General features: G+C 40.0%; 1 protein-coding gene across 5 annotated transcripts in view; it reads right to left on the bottom strand.

The window, feature by feature from the left end:
- Positions 1-18,240, bottom strand: part of TBC1D7 (TBC1 domain family member 7) — a 37,735-nt gene extending 19,495 nt beyond the window's left edge. Inside the window, exons 1-5 of one of the 5 annotated variants that reach the window (XM_089682306.1) lie at positions 18,133-18,240; positions 8,633-8,752; positions 7,352-7,432; positions 3,683-3,882; positions 877-1,014 (exon numbers count right to left, since the gene is read on the bottom strand). In XM_089682306.1, coding sequence (XP_089538432.1) covers positions 877-1,014; positions 3,683-3,882; positions 7,352-7,432; positions 8,633-8,744 — 531 coding nt within the window. In that variant the 5' untranslated portion in view covers positions 8,745-8,752; positions 18,133-18,240. Of the gene's footprint in view, positions 1-876; positions 1,015-2,713; positions 3,571-3,682; positions 3,883-7,351; positions 7,433-8,632; positions 8,753-15,581; positions 15,838-18,116 lie in introns of those variants that run through there. The other 4 variants (XM_089682310.1, XM_089682309.1, XM_089682307.1 and 1 more) reach the window with 4 other exon arrangements.
- Positions 18,241-20,115: the final 1,875 nt, after the last annotated feature.

Raw genomic sequence — 20,115 nt, 5'->3', positions numbered from 1 at the left:
TAGGAAACCATAAATGTGTTCCCTGAGGAATTATGATTGTAATTTATAGTTAGAATTGTCCCCTTTCATAGAAAATAGGCAGTCTCTGTCCTTGTTCACACTCAAGCATTGAAAAAAAAAAAAAATACTAAATATCTGAAAATCTTTTTGGATGAGCTTCTACAAAGGGGTGCAGCCACTTGTCATAGGATGCTGGGGTGTGCTACCTTTCCTTCTTGCTGTAGTGCAGGGTTTCTCAACCTTTTTCCAGTTGAAACACCCTTCTAAATTCTACACAATGTTTAAGCACCCCATTCTAAAATGTAAAAAGCTAATCTAATACTTTTACATAATGCAGAAACATCCATCCATATAGAACATTCAATGTTAGAGGCGATTTATTCATCCAAAGCAAATACATCTTTGCACATTGGTACAGATTAGCATTTCAATGTTTCTCTTCCACACCCCAGTGCTGATGGAGAAGGGGAGAGGCAAGGATGCTGTACAGGTGCCAGACGTCCTCCATATCAGCCAATTACATAATTCGTTGTTGGGAGGCTGTCGGCTGGAAGTTTGTAACAGTGCACAATGAAAACCTATGGCTTTGTGTGGTTAAAAGGCATGCTCCATCTACTCGCTGGCTTGTATACAATATTTAAGCATTGTGCCAAGGAACCCCTAAAGAAATCTGAAGGCAACCACGTTGAAAAAAGGATGCTCTAGTGTATGTGGAAGAGAAGAGATGAGATAGGGATTTAGCTAGCAGGACAGCCAGGTGGAGAAGATTACATCTATTCATCCGGTAGAATAGCAACGCAATCTGTGAAAATGCTTAATAATTGAGCGGTACCATATTCACAGTCATTTCAGGATACAGGAACACTGTATACATACCATCGCAGCTTGGGAATCTCTAAACTTAGTGTCCAAATGATGCACAAAATGTTTGGTGAGCCAGTAGCAATCTACCTCATCATCAACCATCTCCTCCATCATGTTAGCTATAGCCAGGAACAACTCATCCTCTGATTCCTGGAAAATAAAAAGTTTTTGTTACAATGACTTAAGGAAAGTATGTGTATAGTGCCTTGAAAAAAGTATTCATACCCCTTGAAATTTTCCACATTTTGTCACGTTACAACCAAAAACGTAAATGTATTTTTATTTGGATTTTGTGTCATAGACCATCACAAAGTGGCACATAATTGTGAAGTGGAAGGAAAATGAGAAATGGTTTTCAAATGTTTTTACAAATATATATCTGAAAAGTTTGGCATGCATTTGTATTCAGCCCCATTTACTCTGATACCCCTAACTAGTGGAAACAATTGCAACAATAGAGTCCAAATACAGCTGTTCTGTCAAGCCCTCGGAGGTTTGTTAGAGAACATTAATGAACAAACAGCATCATGAAGGCCAAGGAACACACCAGACAGGTCGGGGATAAAGTTGTGGAGAAGTTTAAAGCAGGGTAAACAGCAAAACTACCAAGACATGGCCATCCACCTAAAACAGATGAGCCAGGCAAGGAGAGCTTTAATCAGAGAAGCAGCCTAGAGGTCCATGGTAACTCTGGAGGAGCTGCAGAGATCTGCAGCTCAGGTGGGAGAATCTGGACAACTAGTTACAACTCCACTAATCTGGCCTGTATGGAAGAGTGGTAAGAAGAAAGCCATTGTTGAAAGAAAGCCATAAGTCGTCCCATTTGCTGTTGGAGAGAAGCCATATAGGGTACACAGCAAACATGTGGAAGAAGTTGCTCTGGTTAGATGAGACCAAAATTGAACTTTTTGTCCTAAAAGCAAAATGCTACATGTGGCGGAAAACGAATACTGCACATCACCCTGAACACACCGTCCCCACCGTGAAACATGGTGGTGGCAACATCATGCTGTGTAGATGCCTTTCTTCAGCAGGGACAGGGAAGCTGGTTAGAGTTGATGGGAAGATGGATGGAGCCAAATACAGGGCAACCTTAAAGAAAACCTGTAAGATTCTGCAAAAGACTTGAGAATGGGGCGGAGGTTCACCTTCCAGCAGGACAACAACCCTAAACATACAGCCAGAGCTACAATGGAGTGGTTTAGATCAAAGCATATTCATGTGTTAGAATGGCCCAGTCAAAGTCCAGACCTAAATCCAATTGAGAATCTGTGGCAAGACTTAAAAATTGCTGTTCATAGATGCCCTCCACCCAATCTGACAGCTTGAGCTAATTTTGCAAAGAAGAATGGGCACACATTTTACTCTCTAGATGTGCAAAGCTGGTAGAGACATCCCCAAACAGACTTGCAGCTGTAAATGCAGTGAAAGGAGGTTCTGAAAAGTATTGACTCAGGGGGTGCTGAACACAAATACACACCACACGTTTCAGATATTAATTTGTAAAACAATTCTGAAAACCATTTATCATTTTCCTTCCACTCCACAATTATGTGCCATTTTGTGTTGGTCTGTCACATAAATCCCCAATAAAATACATTTATGTTTTTAGTTGTAACATGACAAAATGCGGAAAATTTCAAGGGGTATGAATACTTTTTCTTTTTTTTATATTAACAATTTTTATTGATTTTCAAGAATATACAAACAGTATGTTTAAAAAAAAAAAAAAAAAAAAGGATAAGAAAAGAAAACAAGCAAAACAGAAAAGGTATATCGATGGCAAAACTGCGTAGGACAGGACCAACAAAAACATAAAATAACAGTGTGAAGGTTATCAGGACCCTACATTTTGGGCAGGCATAGAGGAAATGAAGGTATCCCATGGGAGCCAAATCATCTCAAACACAGCAAACGAACAATTATGTAGTGCAGTCAAGTATTCCATCTGTCTAACATCAGCAATAAGTTTGTACAGAATCGACATTGAAGGAGGGGTAGAAGACAACCAACACATAGGAATGCTTCTCCTAGCCGCGGTCAGAACATGTACAGCAAGTTTTCCGGATGGTTTAGGTAGACCCGGAAGTGGTAGACCTAGTAAAAAATGTAGTGGATCAAGTGGGAGAGAGGTACGCATTAGTGATTGTAACAGGGAGAGAACATCTTTCCAGAAAGGAGTAATGGAGCCGCATGTCCAAAAGATATGATAGAGAGAACCCTGGTCTCCACCACAGCGCCAGCAGGCAGGAGAAGCATTTGGATTATAGGCATGAAGAACTTCAGGTGTTTTGTACCATAACATCATGAGCTTGTATATATTTTCCTTAAAAACCACACAAACAGAAGATCTAGATGCATTTTCCCAAATTTTCTTCCACGTTAATAGATCAATATCACAATACTTTTTCAAAGCACTGTATATCCTATACATAGATCACCTGAAAATTCACTTGGTATATGGCACTGTTAAAACACATACAAGAAATTTCAAGATATTGTAGAATACATGCCTGCACACTACTGGGTTGCTGGTTCCCTTTTTCTGTAGGTTACTAATACATCTAGTTCTATGGGTCTTGTCACATGAGTGATTTGTTACTGCTAAACATTTAGCATTTTTGTCTCTAGGAATGTACTGCAGCCAATGAAAGGTCTGTAATGCAGCAATTCTAGTTATTTGTTGCTGAGCAATTAACATTTTACATGGACCTAACAGTTATAAATCGACAGAGAAAAATTAGCGTTTACTCACACAACCACAGATAAATGCAATAATACAGCACACATATTTTGTTATAATAAATGCACTGCAAACCATTAGCTGTACCAGAAGGTAAGTATGGCTTCGAGACAGTTTCCCTGTCTCCAGCTGATGCATACGGAGGAACACATCTGTCTGAGGAGTAGTGTCATTGATGATGCGCATAACCTGCAGAGCATGGTGAACATCATAAAACTGCTCCTTCCTGTGTACCATCACCATGAGATGAGTCTCCTGGTGAGGGGGCAGAATTCCTTAAATAAAAAAAAAAAAATGATTAAAGTAATACATAGACTGCTCATTATATGCAATATTAAACACGTGTTACTATTATGAATGCTCAAGACACAGTAATGTGAACAAGATGAAGACACAAGCACCAATCTCTTACATTGTCAACTATAAACAACTGTAGCATGAATCATTTATACATACATTTTGCTAAGTTTTGTTAACATTTATAAAGGGATTCGATATTAATGTCATTCTCCACCCATTCCTAAAATCTAGGGCTTACAAAGCTAGTAGTAATATAAAATTTATAGTGCTTGATGATATTCTAAAATTAACATTAATTTCAAAAGCCAAAGTGGTCTGTGTTTCAAATATCTAGCCAAAGAAACGACTGTGCTGGCAGCAAGAAGGTCACCATTTCCTATTCCAAAATAAGCATTATATGCCTCATGTCCTCAAAGCTCAACTCCGTGGCTATTGGGGAATACATTTAAAGTTTCTGTACCTAAAGTATTTAAATCCACTTTGTGTGCACAAAATGTTCCTTTGTAATTCCAGTTATTACCTTGTAAAAGTAACAGTGCTGTCATCACTCTGCTGCACATAGCCTGTGCAGAGAGAGTGAGCAGGGGTGACCGGATCTTATTACAGGAACACACTTGCCTCTTATATTTAGACAATATTTTCCTTACCCTAGAATTTAGCGTTAAGAACATCTCTATGTATCAATATACTGTCCATAAAGGTCTACAAAATGAATGGCATTACCTACATACCTACCTGGTCTACTCAACTCAGCAAAGTTCTGCCTGTAGACCATCATCCTCAGGATGAAAAGTGGGATGTATACTTAGAATGCCCATGGGAGGTGCATATACAGTAGCCTTAACAGTTATCAAAAATGATATACCCCTATGATGGAGTTATCTCTGAAGAAAGAAAATATCAAAATACACAAAATAAAACACGATAGCCAAATATCCATAAATAATAAACTTTTATATATCTATTTGTATGTATTTTTATTGTATCAAAAGTTATTTTTTTCTTTCATGTCTCCAAAGAACCTCCCTACAAAACATTTAAAAACACTTAGGGCCGGTTCACACCATGAATCGTAGAGGAACATGCAGTGTGCTCCTGTGTGATTCACATTCACGCGTGAAATTACACCCACACCAAAAAAGTAGTGCATGCACAATTTTATAAAATGCATAGAAACCAGATTGCATGGTACTACTGTACTACAGTGCAGGAAACCGCACTACATCTGTGACCTGCATTTGGGGTGTCGTTAGGTTAATACCAACACCTGTAGCAGATCACACTATGAGCAGGTTATTAAAATACTGTTTTGCCAAGCTCATATCTATTTTTTTTATTCTTTATTTATATACAGGTATATTATCACTTATCAAATTCAGCATCTATGACATAGCATCCAGACACTCATACAAATAGTGCACTGGGAGCTCCTACAATAAAAATGGACAGTCACAAAATCAATAATTATCAGTTATAGGCATACACATATTACAAAATATCCTGAAGGTACAAGGAAGGAAAAAAAAGGCAAGTTCAAATAACTGTATTGATATTCCAATCCCCGTACGTAAAAAAAAGCTGGTTGGCAATCCATCAAGCACAGCTCACATCCATTTAATTTGCACATATTAAATTATCAGACGTCGCCCAACATATAATAACTCTCAGTTCTCTGTTAGTACCCGTTTCACAAAAGCTTACTTATATGATACAAGGTAATAAATGTCAAACCCTAATAACAAATAGTGTTAGCAATAATGTCCCCAATTAGGACTCTATGTGGTGTGGATATGCTCTGCCGGTTACCAGGGACAACTGCCACTGAACATAAAAGAGGCAGCCAGTAACCAATAGCATTGCATAAAGTCTCTGATGTACCGCCACAGCCAGCATATAAAGAGGGTATGTGTATGAACTGTCATCATTTACTAGCTGCATTTTTTTAAATCTTTTTTTTCTTGTTCAGAGATATCTCCATTATAGGGGTTTCTAACAGGAAGACTGCTTTCTAAGAAAGAATTTTGATGACTCATAATTGTAAACTAATAATATTGGATTCCATGCCTTCTCCCCGTACTATCAGATTTGAAAACAGCGTGGCCATGCGGGGCTCCGTCTACACGGCTGTGTCACTCATCCACAGAGTTCTGTGAAGGAGTGCCTACAAGTCCTGGCAGCCTTAGTGGCTCTCAGCTTGTAGTTTTCAATTAACTACCACGGTGCTGTGGAGAGCCGTGTTAGTTCTTTGAAGCTTCCTGTCAGAATATCTACTGGTCCATACATCCCCTACAGTAAGCAGATATTCTGACAGGTCTGCAGGAGACCTGCATTGCATCAGCAATCTACTGATCGCTGGTGCAATGCTTTACAGGCTCCTTTGGATAAAAATAATAAATGTACTTTTTTTACCTGCAAAAAAATGTGCGTTTATTATTTTTATGCAAATGGTGAACTTATCTTTTAATTAAAATATTATCTGGTGATCCTGCAATAAAAGGATACAGGGAGACAATGCTCTGTGCCTGTCTCCCAACTACTCTCCTGAGTTTTTTGTCACACTCTTTACCAATGGAGACTAGAAGTGGTCATACTGGCACACATTTTACAGACTTTTTCCATGGGACATGCCATCAACAAGCTCACCCCAAGCAGCAGTTGCTGGAGAACATGCATTGAAACAGGGAGTGGCTGTAAAGGACAAATGTCCTGCAGGACACCTATCAGTTAGGGTTTACATCTACTTTAAATTCTAATACTGTATGTAACAAACTTATATATCCAAGTATATTCAACATAATAGCAGTTTGATCAATACATTATCCACTTGAAGACCAAGCCTTTTCTGACATTTTTTGTTTACATGAAAAAATCAGTATCTTTTGTTAGAAAACTACTTAGAACCCCCTTAAAATAACGGCTTTAATTTTTTACACTGTTGCCTTAAAATTTCTTTTTTTTTTTTAATCACTTTTATGGTTATTACAGGGAATAGAACTATCCCCTGTGATAGCAATAGGCAGTGACAGGTACTCTTTACTGAGAGATTTGTGGTCTATTAGGGTGTAAACGTCTCCTCCCACTGCTAGTAAAAGCAATCCAGTGGCTAATTTGCCACTAGGATTGCCTTTACAAGAAAGCCGACCGATGGCTCTAAAAAACAATACTGGGATTATGCCTGCAGGTGCAGGCATCTTCCCGGTATAACCACTTGAAGTCCAGGAACGTACAAGTGTTTGATTGTTAACCAGGGCCATGTGCATCAAAAGTGTCTGAAGGAAAATGTTTCTGTATTGCCCTTAACAATTCAGCTGTCAATGATGGTTCCAAAATAAAAGAACATGGCTGTTTACTTTATTTTTAAACCATTATTATACTCTTATCATAGTTATTGTTCACATGACCGATGTGTAATGCTGTGAAAGAAACTGAGAAGGTTATCCATACCAAGAAGTACTTTCCATACAAGAATTCGGTACATGGATGGAAGAGGAAATCTCTGACTGAAGGTACACAGCTTCTCAATATCTGTGGACAGAAAGGGTAATATCAATTATCCAACTAGTATTCATTCACATGACAGCAATTATTACCCCTCAAGAAGACCCACAAAGCCTCATTTACATCCTGGAAATATAAAATGTCTGTCCTGTACCATTTCAACAGATGAGCTCCTAGCAGATTCTTATAGGCCAAAAAAACGTTATTACACTGAACTATGCTATGACGATTAACAAGCCTTTAAAGTGTTACTAAACCCAGGACCCTGCATTCCCTATATCTGGTCTCCCACAGTACACACAACATAGAAATGCAATTATTTTAGTATACAAACTGCTAAATACAATTTCTCATTAGCAGTTAGAGCAGTCTTGTGACTTCTATCAGTGTCCAGCCGAACACTGCTTAAAGTATGTAGGAGGAGTTTTCATTTTAGTCCAGGAGGATGCAGAATGCCTGACTTCTGTCTGGACAGTGCTGATAGGCCCTGTGCTCATCACATGCACTCTCCCAAGAAAAAAAAAAAAACACACCTCTCTAGCAATACACATTAAACTGAGCATGTGCCGAGTGACTCCACACCATATGTCTTATCAGGAGATAAGAGGGGGACACTGGAAGAAGGGGAGAATCAGAGAAGTCATGATCAAACAGAGTTTTTACACAATGCAGAGGATTAACCCCTTTGGTTCCACAGGGAGATTAACAAGCATGCTTTACTATACAGACTAATTTTGCGGTTAGGTTTAGTAACACTTTAAAGGGTGTATCTGGTCCAAACTTATATTTACATCCCTGGTGGAAACTTGTGGACGGAGATACCTGCTGACATCTTAAAACTCTTCGGGAATTGGCCACAGTCTGATTCTGTTTCATACCACACTACAGTCGTCCCGCTGTCCCGAATTGTTTTATTTATTAAATTTATTTTCCATCATCACATTTCAATCATTTTGAATATTTCAAAATATCAAATATTTTATGTCCAATTTACAATTTTTTAAAGACTAAATATATATTTGAATTTAGAGCTGGGTACTGTAATTGATTGTGATGTGCATTTCCTAAAAAGTTATCACTTATATGTTTGTTCTACTCATTTTGCTTACAATTTTTAAAACTGGTATTTGATTATCACAGAGTAATGTCCAAGACACGATTGTGCTGCTGTAGCCGCTTGTGAAAGTATATTATCATTTTTATCAATTTTTGTTTCATCGTACCCACCTAACCGATCATCTTTCAACAATATCTCCAGGGATTTCTTCTCCTCCACACCACGAAATCCAACTTTCTCATAATACACAGATCGGAAATTTCTCTGGGAATCTTCTGACATATTTTATGCTGAAAACAAACATTTTTTTTCAATATGTAGTAATTTAGAGGTAATAGAGGTATGGAAAAGGTAGCATATTACAACTAGGCCTAGGAAAAAGTAGGATTTGGCATTTGAAGAGCATACTTGCACATCATGAAAAAAAAGAGCTTGGGGGGGGGGGGGCAACAAGTAAAGTTCTACTTTAAATACAGAAACATTCCTGGGAGGTAAAAGTACGTAATCAAGTACACCACTGGACGAGCGATTTCTGTAATCTTTTTTTTTTTTTTTTTTTTTTTTTTTTAATTATTCAATCCACCTTCAATTAACCAAATCGAAAAATTGACTGCTACTGCTTTCTTTATTGATGAATTACAAGCAACCAGAGAGTTGGTTTACAAGTGGTTTCTTCAGTATATTAATGGTACATATTTTGATGTGATATTTTATTAGAACATTGGATCATTTTCACAAGAGCTGAATCTTACCCTGAAGGGTAGTAACATTCCTCTTACAAGTGAGTTTTTTGCCATCAGGATAATGATGCAATAATTAAACAGATATTTTTGTCTTCTATGAATAAACCCTTCTGGGTGAAACATGTTAGAGAGGAGCTGCTTTAGGCAGGGCTATGCTGCATGTCAACTGCCTTCAATAAACAGACATACCAGTGAGGCTGCTGGAGTGCGACCCTCCTTTATCTGTTTGTGGGGTTTGTCTTGTGTTATAGCGGACCTCCAGCCAGAAAAAATTCCTTATTATGAAGATGCTGCCTTCCCTTGTTTAAAAATTCTTCCCAGTTGTTTTAACAGTGCATTTTCTACTCTCTTATCTTGCAAACATGCCCCTAATGCCTCATGTATCTTATCCCTTCCAGTTTGTGTGACCTGACACCATAGTTGTGAATGTGTCCCAAGGGCTCATGTACACGGGGAGTATGGAAAACTCTTCTGAACAATGGAAACTGACTGCTGGAGAACGTAGGTTAAAAAAAAGTCTGTTTAGACGCATCTGCATACCGTTTATGTGCGTTTGCATTTAGAAGCGTTTTTAAAAGATAACCTCAAGAGACCTTCCCAAATGCCCAGAATGCACTGAAAAATTGTAAAAAAATTAACTATTTCAGACATTTTGAGAGGAATAGAGAGAGCAGAAGCAGAGAGAGCAGTATGTGTTGAGATGACCTGTCTTTTCTGGTTGTATTCACTATGGATCCCATCATGAGCATAATGCAGAATGTTCTACCATTTGTTCCTTCACGCAAAACCTGGAACTGACTGCGCTGGTGTACTAGGTCCATTTGAACACATGTAAAATGCTTTGCATGCATTTCTGATGATGAAAAAATGCTCTGTATAGCATCTGGACATGGAACAGTCAAAAAATGTTTCTAAATGCAAAAGCTTATAAACGTGGTTAACCGCACTTACTAGCGTTTGAAACGCCGGTAAAATCTACTCCTGAACACAAGTTTGGTGCGTTCAAAAAATGACCGTAAACTCAACTGCCTGTAAACGACGATGTGTACATGGACACATAGGAAAACATTAAGTTCATGGGCTGCTGAAAAAACCGCTGAACAGATCCTGAACATCAGTTTAGCAGCTGCAGTGTACATGAGCCTTAAGGAGAAATGGCTCCTGGTTCTGTATCCTCACCTGTGTATGGTACAGAAGAATAGTGGTGTATCACTATGGGTGGGTATGACTGCACGCAGTCAGGACACGCCTACATCGATGTGACTGGCTGTATGGGTGTTCACCAGTCAGCAGGGAACAGCCCATGCTGACCCACCACATGAGAGCACATGTATGATGCAGCACATACTTAGATCCCCCCTTCCCCCAGCTCCTGGGAAATGTAGATATTTAGCAAGAAGCCACCAATATCACAAGGGCTAAAAATATAAAATTATACAAAATAAAATAATTGTAAATTTGTACATTTTACAGCAGTTTTAGTTTTTGTGCATGGGGAAAAGGAGCTAGGACTCCAAAGTGGACAGGATCCTGGAGTTCAGCTTTAGAGAATGTGTTAACCCAACATTTCATATTCCTGAATATTTACCAAAGTCTGTTGTACCATGTAGTTGTGTTGAAAAGTATACTGGGGTCAATTCACTAAAGGTTATCGCATGCGATATGAAGGTCACGTGACTAATCTTTCCAAAAATATCACGAGATAATAAAAGAGTCAATTCATCAAAATAAAACATTGAATGTGAGGTACATATTGCACATTTGTTAAAATAGTGAGATAAAAAAAAAAGAATGAAATCAATCAGGAAAGTCAATTCATTAACCACTTTCCTGTCGCCCTAAAGCAGAAATACTGCTACAGGACAACAGGGGTTGTGCAAAATCATGTATATAAATGTGATTTCGCATTTCCAGGTAGGGAGTGCGCATGAGTGCCCTACCCGCCCTGCCATTGGCGGCCTCACTTTTCAATCATCGGGTCCCGGCCGGCGTTTACCCGCCGGCACCCAGCGATCGCCGTGTGTCACCGACGAGGGAATAGACCTGTATGTAAACAATACAAATCTCTTCCATCAGCTCTGCACACTGCTTTGTATGGCTCTGCATAGCAGAGCCTTACAAAGCAGTGTGCTTACAGTGCAAAGCACACACACAGCACACAGTTAATCCTTTGATTGCCTAAGATGTTAACACCTTCCTGCCCAGTGTCATTAACCACTTGCCGCCCGGCCTACGGTCAAATGACAGCCGAGTGACCACTTCGTCCCTCCGGGAGGGCGTCATATGACGTCCTTCCCAAATCGCGTTTTGCACGGCTGATGACATATCTGTGCACTGGCCCCGTTGCCAGTACCATGTGGCCTGTTGTGACCAATCACAGCAGATTACATGACAGTTGTATACAGTGGATGGCTTCCTTTCATGCCATCCATTGTATACAACTGTGTCTAGCTGTGAATGGTCACAGCGATCACATGCACAGGCTGGGCCAATCACAGCCCATCTGTGTCATGTGATTAACCGTGGTCAATCACAGCTAATCACAACAAAAAAAACCTGATTTCATTCAGTTAAATGCTTGCTTATAGCAAAAAATTATTTGCTACAAGCAATCAAATTGTGTAAAAAAAAAAAAAAAAAAATACTGATCACTTCCGCAAAGTAGTACAATATTACTATGGTATCATTATACTACTCTGGTCATAGTGCAATATGAAAAAAAAATAAATCTTAAAAACAAGAGAACAAAATTGTAATAAAAAAAAAATCTTTTTTTTTTTTTTTTTCGTTCTGTCACCAGTCAGTGTCCCTGATCACCGCCACACCAGTTATATGCTGAAACTGTACTGCACTGAAGACAGAATGTAAAAAGAAAAAAAAAAATAAAGTGAAAATAATTTTTTTAATTTATGTAAAAAAAAAAAAAGATTTTCGCGCCGCTACTAGAAATGGGACTAATGGGACAGCAGCGCACACCTGGCTGTACCACTAGCAAAAAAAAAAAAAACCAAGCAGAAAATTTATGTTGTCCTAATTACAATAATGCCACAGACATTCCAAAACAAATAAGATGAGAAGACAATAGATAACACACCATAACATAATCAGTGAATGGAAGGAATATGGGAGTGAAGGGAAAGGTGAAATAATAAAAGGTCCAAAATGAGGACCAAAAGGTGTAACAGACAATAAATCGTGACCGTGGGCAAAATCAGGGAAAAATAAAATAATAACTAAATCACAGTAATAGTGGGACATATGCGTCCGTCTTAACATAAATGAAATAACGTGAATACAACTGATGAGAAAGTAGAGCAAAATGTGAAAAATACAAAATGAAGTGCTTAAATATTAAAAGTGGACAAACCACTTATCACAGAAGAATGACAATAACAAAGCACAGTGAGGCCAAAAAACGTGACCTGGCCTTTTGATGCACATTGTGTTATGACCCTTTTGTCGCATGGTCACTTTTTTTGGCCTCACTGTGCGTTGTTGTCATTCTTCTGTGATAAGTGGTTTGTCCACTTTTAATATTTAAGCACTTCATTTTGTATTTTTCACATTTTGCTCCACTTTCTCATTAGTTGCATTCATGTTATTTCATTTATGTTATGACGGACTCATATGTCCCACTATTACTGTGATTTAGTTATCTTATTTTTCCCTGATCATTTCCGTGCGTTTAGCCCACGGTTTATTGTCGGTTACACCTTTTGGTGCTCATTTTGGACCTTTATTATTTTACCTTTCCCTTCACTCCCATATTACTTCCATTCACTGGATTATGTTATGGTGTATTATCTATATTCTTCTCATCTTATTATTTGTTTTGGAATGTCTGTGGCATTACTGTGATTAGCGTAACATCAATTTTTTTAACTTCATTTTCTGAAAAAAAAAAAAAATTTAAAAAAAACTTGCCATGGCTCTTATAAAATACGTCGGACTGTCTACTTTGCAAAAAGGGGTCATTTGGGGGATATCTGTACTGTTCTGACATTTTTGGGCCTCAAGAAATTAGATTGGCTGTCAGTACTTCAGGATTGATCAATTTTCAGATATATCCCATAGTTTGTGAACTCTAAAACTTTCCTAGAGACTAAATAATAAATACCGATTTGGGTTATTTCACCAAAGAAATGTAGCAGAATCAGGGGTGGACTGACAACTCATGGGGCCCCCGGGCAATAGGGGATCATGGGGCCCCTGTGTCCTCGCCCACACCCAAAAAAGCTTATGAAATAGCCAATGAAAAGTACCAGGGGCATCTCATGGGGCCCCCTACTGACCCAGGGCCCTCGGGCAGTGCCCGAGTGCTCGAATGGTCAGTCCGCCCCTGAGCAGAATACATCTTGGCCTAACTTTATGAAGAACAATTATTTATTTACAAACTTTTATAACAGAAACAAAGAAAAATTTTTTTTTTTTTCTAAATTTTCTTTTTTTTTTTTAAATTTAGCAAAAAATAAAAACCCCAGTGGTGATTAAATACCACCAAAAGAAAGCTCTAGTTGTGTGAACAAAATTATAAAATATTAGTTTGGGTACAGTGTTGCATGACCATGCAATTGTCATTCAAAGTGTGAGAGCGCTGAAACCTGAAAATTGGCCTGGGCAGGAAGGGGGTAAAAGTGCCCAGTATTGAAGTGGTTAATAGTGTCACTGCTTTTTATTAGCACTGATCACTGCATTGGTGTCACTGGGGATGTCAGTGGCAGTTAGTCAGTTCCCCCGCTGTAGTCCACTATAAGTCGCTGAACACTGCCATTAGTATATATAAAAAAAAAAATTTCCAGTATCTATACCGCCATTTGTAGACACTATAAGGCTACGTTCACACTAGCCTTGTGTGCAGGCGGCAGAGAAGCGTTTGAGAAGCGTTTTTACCGCTTCCCAAACGCCTCTGCCAATTCTGCACATTACAGCACATGGTGCTGTTCTAACAGGAGCGTTTGCGTTGCGTCGCGGCAAAACGGACGCCTCTGGTCGAGTCAGGAGACTTTGAAGCCTCCTATTCTCGTCTATGGTGCCGCTCCGCAAACGCCCGGCCGGCGTTTGCGGTGCGGTTCCGACGCGGTTGCGGGGTGTTTGCGGAGCGGTAACACCACTCAAATGCATTATAGGCATTTGTGGGGCATTATTAACGCTCGGCAAACGCCTAGCAACCGCCGCTAAACCGTGCATGCGGCGTTTGCCGAGCGTTTGCCGAGCGTTAAAAACGCTCCGCAAACACCGGACCAACGCTTGCCAAACGCTATAGGGGCGTTTGGCAAGCGTTGGCAAAACAGCCTAGTGTGAATGAGCCCTAACTTTCACGTAAACCAATTAATTTATACATATTAGGATTTTTTTTTTTTTTTTAGCAAAGATATGTAGCAGAATACATTTTGGCCTAAATTTATGACGAAATTTGATTTCTATTTTTTTTACTGGACATGTTTACTAGCAAAAAGTCAAAAATATTGTTTTTTTTCTCAAAATTGGTGTCTTTTTTTTTTTTATAGAGCAAAAAATAAAAAAAGCAGGGGCAATCAAATACCATCGAAAGAAATCTCTATTTGTGTGGAAAAAAGGGACATACATTTTATTTGGGTGCAGCGTTGTATGACCGCGCAATTGTTAGTTAAAGCAACGCAGCGCCATATAGAAAAAAAAATGGCCTAGTCAGGAAGGGGGGCAAGTCCTCTGGAGGGCAAGTGGTTAAAAAACACACACATTCGTTATTTATCACCTGTTGTTTGCTGGCGATATTTAGAATTGTACAAAATAACAATTAGAGGAACACTGCACTGGCCAGAAACTGAAAAGTATACAATGTATCAATGTGAAAATGTTCTCCTCTGAGCTCAGGTATGAAAATAAATTGTAACATTTTATCAGAGGGAGTGAAAAACAAACACCAAAAATAGCGCAAAATGTAAGTGTTAAATATCGCAAAACAACGCATTTAGTAAATAAGGCATGTTTTTAAGTGAATTGACTACTTTTTAAATAAATACTGCATGAGTTAATTTAGCTATAAAATGTATGCAGTATTTATCTTTTAGTGAATTGAGCCACTATTCTCTTTGTATTTGTTCCCTTGCATGAAAAACCTGGTGATCTTGCCAGTCCCTCTGCTTTCCTGTTTCAAACTGACCACACGGCATAGAAGCACATCCATCACAGTGAGGTTGCTCAGCTTTCTGGCTGTACCGGGAGAACAGCCTGCTTGACCTCCAATGGCCAGGATTGACATGCCCCCCTGCACAACCCTTCACTGGGAAGATCGCTATACTCCAACTCTCTAAGCCCTTCATACAGCTGAGAACATACTGTAGATTATGTAATCACAAAAGATTTTCAAAAGAAAAAAGGATTTATATACACTCACCGGCCACTTTATTATTAGGTACACTTTACGATTACCAGGTTGGACCCCCTTTTGCCTTCAGAACTGCCTTAATTCTTCATGGCATAGATTCAACAAGGTGTTGGAAACATTCTTCTGAGATCTTAGTCCATATTGACATGAGTTACTGTTGCCTTTCTACCATCTCAGTCTGCTCATTCTCCTTTGACCTCTGACATCAACAAGGCATTTTTGCCCACACAACTGCCACTCACTGGATATTTTCTCTTTTTCGGACCAGTCTCTGTAAACCCGAGATGGTTGTGTGTGAAAATCCTTGTAGATCAGCAGTTTTTTTAAATACTCAGACCAGTCCATCTGGCATCAACAACCATTCCATGTTCAACGTCACCTAAAGCGGAATTCCAGCTGAAAAAAAAAAAAAAAAAAGTCAGCAGCTACAAAAACTGTAGCTGCTGACTTTTAAAATACAGCCAATTACCTGTCCCTTGGTCCAGCGGTGTCCTCACCACTGCTGGTTTCACCATCCATCTTCTCTCCCTGGAGCTGGTATCTTCAGTGAGGGCACCTGGCTGTAAAAGCTTGCAGCTTCACAGCCGGGTGCCCACTGTGCATGCGGGAGAAGCGCTGTGCTTTGTGAATAGCCCCGTAGTCTTCTGGTACCTGTCATGTATCCCAGATGACTACGGGGAGGGAGGACAACTTCTGCTTCTGATTGCCTAGACAATCGCAGCGGGAGTGGGTACCTGTCAAACTCGGGTACCCACTCCCCAAAGGCGCCAATCCCTAATGGGGAGCCGGGGACAAAAGTATTAAAGCTGAAGTTCCCCTTTTGGGTGGAACTCCACTTTAAATCCCTTTTCTTCCCCATTCTGATGCTCAGTTTGAACATCAGCATGTCATCTTCACCACATCTAGATGCCTAAATGCACTGAGCTGCTGCCATGTGATTGGCTGATAAGCAATATGTGTTACCAAGCAATTGAACAGGTGTACAAAATAAAGTGGCCGGTGAGCGTATATATGTATATTTTTTATATGTATACACAAATGTTTTGCCTATCATTTCTTAATGATTTGTTTTACAAGTTGAGGGTTCACATACACTTTTGCTGATTTTTTTTTTCTTACTTACGCATAATAAACTTGACATTTGTTTTTCTAAAGTCTGAGCTGGCTGAATCTATGCCAATTTTCTAATAAAAGCAAACCTTCACCAATTACATGAACCTATTCTCTTTTGTACCTCCTTACTCCCTATTACAAAACTGCAAATTGCTGTTTTTTTTTTGTTTTTTCTTACAGTTCCTGAGCTGCAAGGCACAGCTTCCTGCTTTCTCACAAAAATTACATACGCACCCCTACTGCATCCTGGTATTGCCACATCACACATTCCCATTGGGCAATCTTATGCCCTGTACACACAATAAGAAAATCGTATGAAAAATTTTGCGGAACCACTGATCAAAAGATTTTCTCTTGGTTGATGAGCAGGATGTTTTAACCGATAACGATATTGTGAACGAAAATATCCGGTTGAACAACAGTGAAAAATGTTGTTTCGCATACGAACGACCGATTTTCTATGCGGTGGCATGACGGTCGTAAGAAAAAAATACTATCAAGCGCTATCACTCATGAGCGGAAACAGAAGATGACCCGGATGTTTATGTCCACGGAATCTTCGTAAACACGAACGGAAAATCCAAAATGTTAAAAGTAGATTGGCCTAATGAGATAATGAAACCAGAATTATGCATATTTTATGTATCACTGTTTATGTATATAAACTATATTATACTCATTACTGTTAATTGTTGTGTATATCGCTCGTTCTGGCCGGAAGGGCGTGGCTACAAGGTCACATGCACACTGCATCACTTCCACTTGTACGGAAGATGTCAACACTACGTATTGCCCAACAAACAATTTTTTTAGATTGGTTATTGTGGGCCACGATTTCAACCAACGAACGAACGCCTCTCGATCGTCGGATGACCAATCGGTCCCACCTTTACTGAGGGCACATGCACACCACAAGATTCTATGCATGCGCAGACATGGCTCTGCCAGGTATTCACGGCTTGGCAGGGACCCACCACATTGCTGCACACGCACCGAATTTACAGAATTTGCACGCATGCTGCAGTTGTCTGCCTTGTCCCTGATACCAGAACCTAGCTATATGTGTACCCCCTGCATGCACAGGCATGTCGCAGGTCTCAGCGAGGTCCCAAATACCTAGAAGAGATCTTTGCACACATTGGATTTGAAAAAAAAACAGCAGCAAGGGGGAGAGTAAATAACAAGGATGCAGTTCCACTTTAACAAAGGCAGCCCTATGCATTGAAATGTAGTGACAATAAAACATGCATCTCAGCACAAACATAGTGCAAAGGCTGACCTGTACTGCCTACAATGTGAACAGATCCCTGTAGGACCTTGTAAATGTGAATTTTGTTACAGGCTGGGAAAGCAGAAGCCTCATGTAAACAACATCTCTAGATATAATGGCTGCACAGCACAATGTAAGGCAGACAATGGAGACAGACATACAATCATTACAGCAAACCTGTTCTGGGTATCAAACTGGAGAAGACAAAGAATGAGAACAGCTTGTAATCACTGACAGCTGCTATTAACCACCCTGGTTTACTTCCGGTGGAAGATTACTTCCTGCTCGTGACATCATAAACATGTGCCGAACAACGGCCTGGAAGGGTCAAAATTAGTGCAACACACGTGCTTTTACATATTCTACTGTGTTTAGTGAGCTGTGTGCAGTGAGTGCTGTGCATAGCGCTGGGGGACATACTAAATATTGTAAAAAATGAATATGAAATGCAGCAAATTACCTTTTTTAATCACTTGCCCTCCAAAGGATTTACCCCCCTTCCTGACCAGGCTTTTTGTGATACGGTGCTGCGTTAATTTAGCTGACAATTGCACAGCCATGCAACGCTGTACATAAATTTATGTCCTATTTTCCCCACAAATAGAGCTTTCTTTTGGTGGTATTTGATCACCTGTGTGGTTGTAATTTTTTGCACCATAAACAAAAAAAGACTGACAATTTTGAAAAAAAAATATTTTTTACTTTTTGCTATAAAACATCCAGTAAAAAAAAAAACAAACATCTGGGGCGATCAAAGGGTTAACTATGCGCTGTGTGTGTTTACTAGGGAAACATGCTGCTGTGTATTTCTGTGTTGTACACAGCATCATGTTACTGCTGGCAGGAGAGAGACCTGTGTTGTTTACACAGGTCCAGGGGCGGACTGACCATTTGGAAACTCGGGCACTGCCCGAGGGCCTGGGGTCAGTAGGGGGCCCCATGAGATGCCCCTGGTACCGTTTTCATAGGCTTTTTTGAGTTTGGGCAAGGACACAGGGGCCCCATGATCCCCTATTGCCCGGGGGCCCCATGAGTTGTCAGTCCGCCCCTGCACAGGTCTCTCCCCTGTCACTGGGACCCAGTGATCGACATCTGTAGCAGCCAATGATGCGCGGGTAGGGTGTCGTGCGTCCCCTACCTGGGAGTGCAAAATCACACACACATATATATGTATGTATATATATGTGTGTGTGATTTTGTGCAACCTTGCCATCCTGTAGCAGTATTTCTGCTATAGGGTGGCGGGGAAGAGGTTATATTTTGGATAGAGTAATGGAGAGTTATAAACCTTGTCAGATTGTTTGCCATCTGTGGGGGAGATTTACTTACCCTTGGTTCACATATCTGCAGCCGTGCGGGCCGCGCTTTGCGTGGGCACTAGAGCCCGTTCATTATAATGGACTCCCGTGCCCTGGGACACACAGGAAAGAAGTCCTTGCACTTCTTCGGAAAATGCAGCCCGCACGGGAACCGAGGTTCTCAGTATGATTGCAATTTCCAGTGCAGGTGGTATGCCATTAGAATTAATGGCACCCGCCCGTGGGTCCCGCATTGCTCTGTGCGGGTGGTGCGGCTGCAGGTATTTTTGTGCAGGTTCCGCAGCCGCGCCACATACACATATGTGAACCTAGCCTAAAGCTGGTTCTTGCACCTGTACATGGTAACCAATAAGCTTCTAGCCTCAGTTGTTCAATTAAGCTTTAGCAATAAAATCTGGAAGCTGATTGGTTTCTATGCAAAAGTGCACAAGATTCTGAGTGAACCAGCTTTAGTAAATAAACCCCTGTGTCTCGTAGGGGAGATTTCCCTTCACTTCCTGTCCCATAGCCTAAACAGGAAGTGAGAGAAAATCCCCGCAAAATGAGGGTTGTCACCTGGGTCACCAGAACCCCCACTGAAATATTTTCCTTCTATTGCTAATCTGAGGACAACAAAAAAAAATTGGGATTTTCTTCACTTTTGGTGAAAACGGTAAACATGACAAATAGGCAAGATGAATCCTCATAATAGGGATACAGACAGCAATAAAAATATGCCAAGTGTTCTATCCCTCAACAAAAAAAAATCGTTTTGCCTTTAGGTATTCTTTAAACTCTCCTATTTCTTTAAGGCAAGGAAGATGTTATCTCAGCCTCTGTTTGATCTGCAACTGCCATGGTG

Source organism: Staurois parvus, unplaced genomic scaffold, assembly GCF_062004578.1.
Source record: "Staurois parvus isolate SC_StPar_1 unplaced genomic scaffold, SC_StPar_1.0 ptg000287l, whole genome shotgun sequence".
In the NCBI taxonomy this organism is placed as follows: Eukaryota; Metazoa; Chordata; class Amphibia; order Anura; family Ranidae; genus Staurois; species Staurois parvus.
This window is presented reverse-complemented; position numbering and strand designations above follow the sequence as displayed.